Below are 12,851 nucleotides of genomic sequence, written 5' to 3'. Positions count from 1 at the left end.
CAGACTACAGCAGTAGAATCTCCTGGCAGGTGACGTTAGGGTTTCCATGTTCTGTGACCATCAAAAGGATCTTGTCCCATTCTTCTTTATGGAAGGTGATCTTGTAGCCTGCAACGACATCGATGGTGTGATGGCAGCCCTCAACATGGTTCACGATCCAGATGAGTGGAGACTGTTCATTGATTCATCGAAGACGAGTCTTAAAGCTGTTTTACTGCATAATGTCAATGTTTTGCCATCAATTCCAGTTGGTCATGCAGTCCATATGAATGAAACCTATGACAACATGAAACAACTCTTGAGGTGCATAAACTATGACCAACATCAGTGGCAGCTTTGTGGCGATTTGAAGGTTGTTGCTCTCTTGCTTGGTCTGCAGACTGGATACACAAAGTACTGCTGTTTTCTCTGTGAATGGAATAGTCGTGCAAGAGATTCCCACTACATCAAGAAAGATTGGCCACTCCGACAGTCATTGGAGCCTGGGAGGAAAAGTGTTCAGCATCCGCCACTTGTTGAATCAAGGAAGATTTTGTTACCACCCTTACACATAAAGCTGGGTCTGATGAAGAACTTTGTCAAGGCCACTGACAAAACACAAGCAGCTTTCAAGTACCTCCGTGGAAAATTTCCAAGGTTAAGTGAAGCTAAGATAAAGGAAGGTGTCTTTGTTGGTCCTCAGATTCGTGAACTTCTTCGAGATGATGCATTTGACCGTGCACTGTGTGGCAAGGAAAAGACGGCATGGAAAGCCTTCCAGTTAGTGGCAATAAATTTTCTCAGAAACAACAAGGCAGACAGCTACAGGTTGTTGGTGGAAAACCTCCTCAAGGCATACAAAAGCCTTGGTTGCAACATGTCACTAAAGATACATTTTTTGCACTCTCATCTAGATTTTTTTCCACCGAACTGCGGAGCTGTGAGCGACGAGCACGGCGAGCGATTTCACCAGGACATTGCAACAATGGAGAAACGCTATCAGGGCAAATAGAGCCCATCAGTGCTTGCAGACTATTGCTGGACAGTGACAAGAGATGCTCCATTTAATGAATTCAAGAGGCAAGCCAAGAAGCGCCGAGTAGACACTGAATAGGACTAAACTATGTACATAATAGTTTTTTGCCTTTTGTTTCATAATAAATTTTATTTATATAACCCTTTTGCTGATTTTTAAAGTGTTACATAAACAGAACAGGTGAAATATTATCATGTAAAGCAACCATGAACACATGAAAAGACCTAGGTTTACAATTTGATTAAAACTCTCTCTACACAATATACATAGACATAAAAGTAAAAACTAAAATATCTTAGAAGCAGTAGCCAATCAGTTGTTTTAATTGTCATATTTGAATTTAGCACATCAAAATACATAATAAATAGCACATTTTATCTCTGAAGCAGACGACTTCTCAAAAATTGTAAACCAGTGTAATAGCACTGTTGTTAAGGATACATGCTTATCTAGTTTTGTGCTTTGATATGAAGAACTGATTTTTAAAAAATGCATACTGAAGACTAGGCAGCTCCGGGGGGGAAAAAAATTAAGTTAAATTAAATTAATGGAGATATCCCATCTCCTAGAACTGGAAGGGACCTTGAAAGGTCATCGAGTCCAGCCCCCTGCCTTCACTAGCAGGACTAAGTACTGATTTTGCCCCAGATCCCTAAGTGGCCCCCTCAAGGATTGAACTCACAACCCTGGGTTTAGCAGGCCAATGCTCAAACCACTGAGCTATCCCTCCCCCCTGTTACAATCTGTTTAGGATTGGATGGTACTAGGTCAGTGCTTTGTAGTAACTGGTTTCTTTCCTTTTACCACAGTTGCTGTTTAGCAGGCCGTGCTTATCCATTGGGTGATATTCCTGAAGATCTGGTACCCTTGGTTAAAAACCAGGTGAGTATTAATTTGGAAGGAATTGTTCATCATAGGGAATGAAGCAGGTATTGCAGGACTGTTGTTAAGAGATGAAGGATCACCTTGTCGTCTTACCTACTTTTTATCTACTGGGTAGGTGTATGATAGAAAACTACTGAAACTTGGATATCTGCAGCCCTGTGAGCTTATAACCCACCATGGATTACCACACAGCTCTTTGTAAAAGGCTGACATCAAGCTTAATATTCCTCTTGCTTCCTTGAGAAATGGGAAAACATGCAGTCCTCAGTCTAGTCTACGGAAATTAAAGTTGGAAAAGTTCTAGGTTTTGCGCTTTCATTATAGCTGACCTCTTAGGACCCTTGAAGTGAAGTGCAATGTATGGGTAGCCATGCATTCAGAAGTAGGGAGTGATTGTAGTGCTCCTGAATAGTACTTTATTGACAATAGTAGGGACTGAAGTCATTCAGGACTTATCTACATGGGGAATTTAGTGCACAGTAAACTAGGGTGTGGATTTAAAGCACACTAACTACTGCACACTAACTTTCCGTGTGGAGTATCAGAGGGGTAGCCGTGTTAGTCTGAGTCTGTAAAAAGCATCAGAGGGTCCTGTGGCACCTTTAAGACTAACAGAAGTATTGGAGCATAAGCTTTCGTGGGTGAATGCCCACTTCATCAGACGCCCACTTCATCAGGCGTCTGATGAAGTGGGCATTCACCCACGAAAGCTTATGCTCCAATACTTCTGTTAGTCTTAAAGGTGCCATAGGACCCTCTGATGCTTTTTCCGTGTGGAGGCTCTTACTGCGCATTTATGGCAGTTTATCTTAGTACACTTCCAAAATGTATTAAGCTAATGAATGCAAAGGCACTCCTAGTGCTCGGTAAGATTGTCTGCAGGGGAAGTTAGCTGGTGTACACTAGCTACTCAGGACTTCTATGGGCTTTTCACCCGTTTAGACAAAGTTTCAGCTACAGACATGAGTACATTAAAGGTCTTGGCAGTACAACCTTCAGCATCCCTTCCTCGGTATCCCTGTGGCTAAAATCTTGGCTCATACCCAAGGCCTCTTTTGCCTTAACTGTTGCAGCTACCTCTTCCTGGTTCCCCCAATGCTCATATTTGCCTTTTAAACTCTGCTGTTTAGTGATCCTGCTGCTGCACCTTTCTCCTTCAGTACCTCCACTGGTTTTCCCTTCACCTTTAGCATCCCCTCCAGATGCTGTATCTTCAAGACCTTGCCCAGTCTAGTGTGTTTCCCCTTTGTCACCCAGCAATTTGTACACTGCATTACTCCTCTCTCCATAGCACTTGGAGGCAGGCCAGACCTTTGCTGAGCCGGGCAGAGGGACTGTTTTCTGCGTTTCTGGTCAGTTTTACTTCCGTAACTAACTTTGCAATTTGTTGTCTTCAGATTTTATCATTTTGGATCTAGAGTATGTGACCACATTGTATTTTCTGAGGGACTGTGCTTGCTGCTTCCCTTGTCATACCTATTTGTCAGAGCAGAAAACATGGAGCAGGTGTAGGAGCAAGCCGAATTGCTACAAAAATGAGCCAAACTGCTCTGGTGTGTTAAGGAAGGCTAGATCACTGACAGTGTTTCAGGATGCCAGGACCAAACTCCCAATGGATGTGCAAACCAGGTGTGCCCCAGTTGCTGTGGCAGGCAACAAACTACATAAGAACGATCTTGCTGGGTCAGAACCGTGTTCCATCTAGACCAGTGTCCTGTCTTCTGACAGTGGCTGGTGCCAAATGGTTTGAAAAGGAATGAACAGAACTGGATGTTTTTGAGTGATCGATCTTCACTTGTCCAGTCCCAGCTTCTAGCAGTCAGAGGCTTAGGAACACCCAGAACATGGGGTTGTTTCTGACCGTATTGGCTAGTAGTCATTGATGGACTATCCTCCGTAAATTTACATAATTCTTTTTTTAATCCAGTTATACTCTTGGCCTTCACAACATCCCCTGGCAATGAGTTCCACAGGCTGACTGTGCATAATGTGAAGAAATACTTCCTTTTGTTTGTTTTAAACCTTCTGCCTATTAATTTCATTGGGTGACTCCTAGTTCTTGTGTTATATGAAGGGCTAAATAACACTTTTTCTCTATACCATTCATGACAGACTCAGGCACTCTTCCCCCACAATCCTCATACCTTGTCCTAGCTCAACATCAATATTAGCACAGCAGCAACGCCTCTGGTAGCATGGTCCAGTACAGCCAGTACCTCAGTCTCCAGGAACAGCAGCAATGAGGGTCAGTGTTCCCTAGTCATGCTCTTTCCAGAGTTCTTCTGATAGCTCTTGATTGGCCTCAATAACTGTGGTTCTTGGAACTTGATACATTGTGGATACTTCTAGTACAAGAGGGCTTTCTATTTCAGGGTCTGATATTTCACCCCAATCTGGGTCTTCATTTAGCAGCCTGGGATCTGAGAAACACCAATCATTACTCTAGGCTACTCAGCCAAGGTTGTGGACATCACCTTGAATCTAGGAAAGAGTCCACCTACTGAATATACAATAGAACCTCAGAGTTGCGAACATCAGAATTATGAACTGACCAGTCAACCACACACCTCATTTGGAACCGGAAGTACACAATCAGGCAACAGCAAAGACCCCTCTCCTCACCCCTCCCCCCCCCCCCAAAAAAAGGGCAAATACAGTACAGTACTGTGTTAAACGTAAACTACTAAAAAAAGGGAAAGCAGCATTTTTCTTATGCTAAGTAAGGTTTCAAAACTGTATTAAGTCAATGTTCCGTTGTTCCTTTTGAAAGAACAACCGTAATGTTTTGTTCAGAGTTATGAACAACCTCCATTCCTGAGGTGTTCAAAACTGAGGTTCTACTGTATAACTCACTGGCTGAAGTTGTACCACTGTTGGATTGACAAGAAAATTTATACAAAAAGCGGGGAAAAATAAGGCATAACCTTTTCTTCAGAGTGGGATTTCTTTGGGTTTAGAAGCTCATCTCCTGAGAAATGTTGCTGCAATTCATAGTACATTCTTGCATGAGCCCCAGCTGAGTATCTCATCATCTTCAGACATCTGCTTCACTTGTGAATCTTGTGCCTCTGCAGATTTCCTTCTTGGAGGCCAAACACTGTCATGTAGGCTCAGGTCAAAGCCCTCAGTGAGCCACTTGGTGCAGTGTCCATGCACCAGAAGGGTACTCTGAACTCTGGGCTCCCTTTACTGATCTATTAAATGTACATTTCAGCTGGAGAGTTCTGTGGCTGACCCTTCCTCGAGCCTGAAAGTTAATACTCCATTCCCAGAAAGAGTTCTGCTGTCTTTCCACCCTAATGTTAAACACCCTAAGGAGTCTGACACAATCCATGAGAATCCAAGTGAAGCCAAAAGCTGTAGAAACCATAATACCCAATTTTCCTTTATCAACTGGGGAAGGTAGCAAGATGAATCCAGGCTCGTATCTCTGACTAATAAGGTAGAGGAACTGATCCTTCCTCAAGGAGTCACTACACCCTCCACAAGCTGTATCTTGGGCAGAAAGAACTCAGGCAACTTATGAGATTTATAGAGCAGCTATCTGCTCTTCACCCCTCAACCTTTCAGACTTAAGATGGCCACCCAATGTCAGTCAACCTGACATTTTGGTAGGATACTGCAGGAAGTAGTATCTTTGTAAACTCTCCATGTCTCAGACCACTAGTTGTAATTAAATGTACATAGTTGTTGTTCCTCCCTCCCTGCTTGGAATGGCTGTTACTGCCTTGAACTCCCCAGTATTTGGGCTGTTGGATGTGAACGGGAGAGTCGATTCTTAGGTACTTCTCCATTTTGGCTCCTTCATATCCAACAGTCTGACACCTTGGCAGTGTCTGAGTATGTTTTTTTTATTAGACATTTGTTCTGGTTGAAAGATTCTGCTGCAAATGTGAATAGTTTTGTCCACTTAAAGATCTGACTTGCCTCCAACTGCTATGAAGGGATCCAGGACAGAAATTTCCAAATCAGATATTTTCTAACATTAAAATGCAGTTTGCTGAGTTTACTGTGCTCATTGGCCAGGTGTAGAGGCACACGACTGAAAGTGTCTCAGGTTTTTCTGCAGATTTGTTGTGTGAACTAGGCCAGGTCATTTCACTTGTCTGTTACCCAGACTTCATATCTATAAAGTGGGAAGAATACCAGCTTACCTATTGACAGGTGATTGTGAAGGTTAGTGTTTGTACATCTCTCTGAAGATGTAAATTGCTATGTAAGTGGAACTGTTTTTTCCTATAAGGTTCATTGTGTGTTTCAGCTTGTAACTTGTAGCTTTGTGGCTGGCCTAGGACCCACATCAGTGTTCACCATTGATTTTAGGCAAAATTATGTTGTATGTGGTGATACTTTGAACTTCAAAATGTTTCAGAAAAAAATTTGATATATAGGTGCTCTGAGGCACCTGAATAAGTGGCCTGAACTTTGAGGTGCTGAGCACCTTCAGCTCCCATAGACTTCAGTGGGGATCTGCACCATGCCACTTATCTAGATGTCTAAATATGGGTTCAAGTGCCTAAAGTTAGATACTCAGGTCTGAAAATGTTGGCTGTAATTATTTTTGCTCCTGGCCTGAATTCATCAGTAGGGGAGCATACAGAGAGGATCTCTGCTTATGCAACTGAGCCGCAGTAAAGTAATTGTCAGTTCTGTAAGAGCTTTTAAGAAATCATGTGATATTTTAAACCTAACTGCTTTATGTATAGTGATACTACTTGCTTGTTGAGTTTATGCTGCAAGGTAAACTTTCACATGGTATGGAGCTCAATACCAGAATACTGTACTGTACATTCATCCTACGCTACTTAAGACACTCAAGTAGAAATGGTTCTATTAACTTGTATTTTTGTGTTTTAGAAGAGTTTAGAACTCTGTCACTGGTTGAATACCTGAAGAAAATGGGAGTAATAGTGGGAAATTTTCAACATTTGTGTAAATATTCGTTGCAGGTATTTGAATTTCTTATCCGTCTCCACTCAGCTGAAGCATCTGCAGATGAAGAAGTCTACCCGTATGTTCGTACGCTGCTGCACTTTGATACCAGAGAGTTCCTTAACGTTCTTGCACTGGTAAGAGCTATTCAAGTTCAGCAAAGGACGGTGGTGGTGGGGAGCTAGCTCTTCTGTTCATCTATCATTGTTGCACAATCTCAAGTTGTCTTTCTAAAAGACGTACACTAGCTATACCAGAGGTTATTGGCTTGATGCAGGAACCATTTGGGGTACATCTACACTGGAATAAAAGACCCGCAGCACAGCCGGGGCAGTGCTGGGTCAGCTGACTGGGGCTGTGAGGCTAAACATTACTGTGTAGATGTTTGGGCTTGGGCTGGAGTCTGGGTTCTAGGACCCTTCCCACTCCCGGGGTCCCAGAGCTCAGGCTCCAGGCCGAGCCCAAACATTCTACACAGCAGTCTTACAGCCCCGCAGCCTGAACCCAACGAGTCTGAGTCAGCTGACCCAGGCCAGCTGCGGGTGTTTAATTTCTGAGTAGATGTATCCTTGGTGACATTCTCTGGCCTGTATTGTAAAGGAGGTTGGACTAGATGACCGTAATGGTCCCTTCTGGCTTTAAAATATGACTCTGGTGTGTGCACTGGGCTAACCATTCTCTTATCAAGCCATTGCTAAAATTGCAGGTGGGATAAAAATAACTAACACTCAGGCTTGTGCCTCAACAGGAGAATGTTTTAATATTAACATTTTCTTTATTCATATTTTCTCTTGCCTTCACTTCTTCCCCTTCCCACTATACTTGTCTTATCTAATCAGGCTGTCTGTTCTATCACCAAAGTATCAAGTGCCTTAGTCACTTAAGCAGGCCAACAAAAGAAAACAAGGGGACATTTGGCTCCTGAAAGATAGTGATAAAGTAACATGCTTACAAGGAGTGTGAAAGCACCTTTGACACCCTTTTAACAAAACCTTTTGCTCATACTTGCTTTTGTTTATGGGAATAACATTGAAAAGCTTCTTCCCAAGTTGCCAAAGAATATTGCGGAACAAATTCTCTTCTCTAATGCAGACTTTTGAAGACTTTAAGAATGACAAGCAAGCAGTGGAGTATCAACAAAGAATTGTGGATATCCTGCTAAAGGTTAGTGCATATAAAAAAAATTAACCCTTTGAGTTTCATTTACACAGTACTATTTACAAAGTCACTTCAAAAGGAAGTGTACTGTAGAGTTAGGGTTAGAACAGAGAACTGATTATCAGGTCTTATGAGTTCCCTTTCCAGTTCTGTCACTACCTTATTGTGTAACCTTCAGGAGATCACTCGACCCATCTGATGCACAGTTTGCCCATCAATAAAGTGTGTGTAGTTCCTGTTGTTGTACCTGCTTCTCATGAGTGTTGTGAAGTTTTTGTGTTTGCACCTGAGACCCTTGGAGGAGAAGCACTGTTTTATATATCACTGCAAAGATTTGGGGTTTTGGCCAAAAAATGTTGTTTCCTGGGATTTTATTCCTTCTCAAAACCCTGCACCCAGCTAGCTTTCCCCCAACACTCTGTATAATAGGGCCTCTTGCCCAAAGATCTCATTGTTACAGATAAATTAGACTCCTTAAATAGTACCATATGGAATCTAAAATAAAGAAATTGGGGCTATTATGAATAAATATATAATCATGTGTACAATTTACAATATGTAGATTTTATTCTAAAATTTGCAAGCCATACAAATAAAACAAAAATGGTAGTTCAGTGAGAAGTTTTATGTTTTAATATTTCGGAGCAGGAGTAAACTCCCATCCAGTCAGAACATAGTTTAGGCTCAGTTCAGCTCACGAGTCTGAGTTACAGGGAAAAGCATGAATATAGTATTTATTTTTTTCCCTTTTTAAAAATATCCCTAGCCAGAGTTCTAGGCTTAGGTACTGTTCAGTTTTCTAAATACCTACATAGTTGTAGTAAATGCCTAAAATAGCATACAGCAGGGGCAGCTTTTGGAGAAGTACCATAGTTTGGGAGGAAAGCCCCTTGTAGCATCTGTCAGTAGGGGAAGGAGGTAGCACCGGGCTCTGAGCAGGACCTACTCTAGATGTGGTTTTATCAGTGCAGCTTTATACATTGAATCGCAGCCACCGTCTGTATTTCCAACCTCACTGCAAGAAGGCCGTGTCCAACACTCTTCAGTAACTGCAAAATGTGAGTGTCCTTTTAGCCCCCAAACTGGCTCCTTAAAAGAGAAGCAGAGAAAGGACCCTCTCCATTTCCCTACTGAGCCCCAAATTAGCAAATCAGACTCTAGGTGCCCATCTGTCTTTGCTAAGTTCCACAGTTCATCTTAGCAGCTAGCAGCAGTACATCCCCTTCCCCAAGCCCTTGGTCTCTAACTCAGTTTCACAAGCAGAGTCCTTAATTTGGGATTCCTGTTCTATCTTGATGTTTCTTGATACAGACATTGTCCTGAGCCCTGTCTCTTAAACAAGTAGTAAGGGCTGGGCCACCACAAATTTGACCTAAATTTCCCTCAGTTGGGTCTTGAAGACCTAATGTTTCTTCAGTATTGTTGGGATCAAAATAGGAGAGCAGCCCTTTTAAGAATGACTTAGAAATCTACCTCTGACTACAAGATGAGGAGGCACAGAAGTGTCAGCATGAATACTTCTAGAAATTTCAAGAGAGACTGTATTATTTCAAAGGTGCCTCCAAGGTGAAACATTAAGGTCCTTTTTGTCCTGCATCAGGATTAAATAACCCTTTGCTGGGGTGGATTCAAGGGTTGGCAAAAGATGAGTGGATCCTTCCCAGCCCCTCAGCTGATAAGTTACTGAGGAATTATTAATTGGAGGTCCTTCCCATTGGAGTCCATAGCAAAACACTTCCTGATATTTCCTTTATCCTTCAGCTTGCATCTGTTCATGGCACTATTCATTAGTGTTTTATAGATCTGTTAATATTTACATTAGTTTCTTGGGAGAGACCCCTCACCTCCATTCAGGTTCCAGGACTCCAGGCTTCAAAATGCACTTCCTGCCTTCAATCCTTCTCGGACAGCGATGACCAGCAGCACTGCCTATACTGCCTTGGGGAAGCCCCCATTGAAGCAAGGTGCAGTATCTGATGATCATTCCCCAGCCATACCCAAGAAGGACAGGAACTTAGTGTCCACAAATACCTCATGGAGAAGGCCAGACCCAGGCCTGGGAACGCACCCTGTATGCTGGCCTGATTCAACAAGGAGTGTGCCTCCTGCTGTGAAGTCTGACTCTGGTGCAGGATATACCCAATGGTGGAATCTTGTCAGGAAGTTAGGACACACACTCATAAGCATGAGACAGTCTTCCTCTAAACCTACTTCAAAGAAGTCCGATTCAGCTCTGAGCAAGTCTATCAGTTAGGCCTTGGAGGACTTGGAACATCCTAAATCTCAGAGGCATGACAAAGCCCATAAGCATTGGGCTCCATCAGTACTGTACCATGTTCCGTCGGTACCGTCATCCTTGACACCTCCCAAATCCCAGGATCCATTGGCACCGATGAAGTCAGATTGCTGTCAGCTCCAGGTACTGTTGTCCTGGCTGGCTCCAGGGGGTCGAACAAATAGAACCCTTCTCACACCAAGGAGATCTGAATTCGTTGCTGCCCCACAAGACACTTTCACTTTCCTGGATGCAGAATCCTCTCCTCCATTGGGCCCCTCCATCTCCAAGGAGATATCACCTCTGAGGGAATCGACCGCTAGAAGGAGTTTATCACTCCTCTCATACGCAAAATACATCTCCCCTCCAATGGCACTAAAGGTACTGCCATGGGACCTGGGATCAGCCTTTTCATTGGGAGATTCCAAACCACCCAATGAAACTTTCTTTTCCTACCCTACGCGTCCTCCACCACCCAAAAGACCTGCACTGGTTTGGGATCAGCCTCAGCCTCATCTAACATCTCTCATCTCATCTCTCCTACTGGCTATATTGGGCATGGGGACCAGAAACCCCTCCTACAGAGTTGACCCAATCTTCAAGGAAGTCACCCCTTGCCTCCTCTCTAAGGGAAAGTTCAGATCTGCCTCTGGATCCCTGGGAGGAGGAGGAACATGCTCCGGATTTGGTGGTTCAGCTGAAACCAGTAAGACTGCCATCTTCATCCCCAAATGAAGCGGTGAGTTCTACATCTCCTCCCCCTTAATCCCCCCTCCCCCCCGTGACTTCCGACAGTTCCAAGACCACCTTTGCAGAGTTTCTGGAGAGCTTCAGATTCCTCTTGAAGAGATCCACAACTCCCAGCACAAACTCTTAGATATCTTCCATGCATCCGGACCCAGTAGAATAGCTCTCTTCGTTAATGAAACCATGAACCGTATTATAGTTCACATCACAAACAACTTTTGAGTACTGATAGAGTCATGTCTGTCTCTCCTAGGTCATATGACCTCATGCACCTATATCACCCTGTTTGCAAGACTCCACCTTTGTTGCCTTCAAATATGGCTGCAGTCAGTATACTCTCCAAACCGCCATTCCATGAATCTCATGGTAACAGTTCTGGCCAGCATAGTGTCTTCCCTGCTGTGGTTGACAAATCCTCATCCGGTATGCGTGTGCATCCACTTTCTCTTTCCCTCTCTGGACCTGACCATTATTAGATGCATCCATATTCAGGTGGATAGCCCACATGAACAGCTGTGCAGCACAATGTACCTCAGCATCACGAGAGTCCAGGATGCACATCAATATCCTGGAGTTGCGAGAAGTCCAGAAGGCATGCAAGTCCTTGCTTCCGTTTATCCACACTCAACATGTCCTTATAATGTCAGACAACATTACGACTGTCTCCTACATCAGTAAGCAGGGAAGTGTGAGATCTGCCTCCCCATGTGCAGAAGCAGTCAGTTCGTGGAACTAGGGTGATTTGATTGCTGCTATACTATCAGCAGTCTAGCTTCTGGGGAAGCAAAAAATGTGCTTGCGGACTCCCTCAGCAGGCATTGCACAGTCGACAACGAGCAGGAGCTCCATGACTTGATACTGCACAATATTTTCACTCTACGGGAGACCCTAACTAGGGATCTGCTTGTCTCTCAAGCAAATGGCAAATGCACCCCACATTGCTCCACCGAAGCCATCGGTTACCACGCCCACGATGGTGCTCTGCTTCTTCTTGGTCAGACCAGCTCAATTATGCCTTCCCCCTGCTACCCCGCCTGCTTCGAGTTCTATGCAAAATCTGGCATAATAGAGCATGAGTCATCTTGTTCATCCCTTACTGGCCCAGACAGTTCTGGTTTCTCAACCTTCTATGCGTGTCACCCTTACCACCAATCATCTTCCCAGTGTTTTCCGAGCTCCTGACCTAGTGAAATGGCCAGATCGGGCACCCGATCTGTGTCCGTTCCACCTCAGGGCTTGGTATTTGGATGGGGGTCATCCTTAAAACATTCATGTTCCACAGCTATACGAGACATTGTCTCTGATAGTAGAAAGGACTCGACTAGAAAATATTTTCTAGTAAAATGGAAGCGCTTTTCTTGGACACATCAGAGGCAGTTTCCCAGAAACTATAGCTGTTCCTCTCATCTTGGTCTATACCCTATCTTTGAAGACCTCAGGTTTGCCCAACTGCTTCTTGTGAGTCCACTTGGTGGCAATCAGTGCCACCTTACCGGGGCCACTTGGTCTTCGCACATCCATTGACCACTAGTTTCCGGAAAAGCCCTAGTAAGAACATTCCCATCTATTCAGATCCTTACTCCCCAGTGGGACCACTACCTAGTTTTTTCAGTATTCACAAGACTCCCGTTTGCTCCATGTCTCTCCTTTACATGAAGGTCACTTTTCTTGTAGCCATCGCCTCAGCTAGAAGGGTTGGCAAACTTGGAGTGATGATGGCAGGTTCTCTGTACACTATATTCCATAAGGATATAAGGTTTCTCTGTATCTACGCACCAATTCACCCCTAAAGTAGTTTCTGAATTTCACTTTAGCCGATTGATTCACTTACTTATACTC

At 43.7% G+C, this 12,851-nt stretch overlaps 1 protein-coding gene across 3 annotated transcripts in view; it reads left to right on the top strand.

Annotated features, from left to right (window-relative positions):
- The window catches only part of VPS8 (VPS8 subunit of CORVET complex), a 258,292-nt gene that overhangs the window by 111,026 nt on the left and 134,415 nt on the right, over nt 1-12,851 (top strand). For all 3 annotated transcript variants that reach the window (XM_054038927.1, XM_054038926.1, XM_054038925.1), the window contains exons 25-27: nt 1,825-1,897; nt 6,850-6,969; nt 7,925-7,996. In XM_054038927.1, the coding sequence (XP_053894902.1) occupies nt 1,825-1,897; nt 6,850-6,969; nt 7,925-7,996 (265 nt within the window). The remainder of the gene's footprint in view (nt 1-1,824; nt 1,898-6,849; nt 6,970-7,924; nt 7,997-12,851) is intronic.

This window comes from Malaclemys terrapin, chromosome 9, assembly GCF_027887155.1.
Source record: "Malaclemys terrapin pileata isolate rMalTer1 chromosome 9, rMalTer1.hap1, whole genome shotgun sequence".
NCBI lineage: Eukaryota > Metazoa > Chordata > Testudines > Emydidae > Malaclemys > Malaclemys terrapin.
The sequence above is the reverse complement of the archived record's forward strand: the minus strand, read 5'-3'. Positions and strand labels throughout refer to the sequence as shown.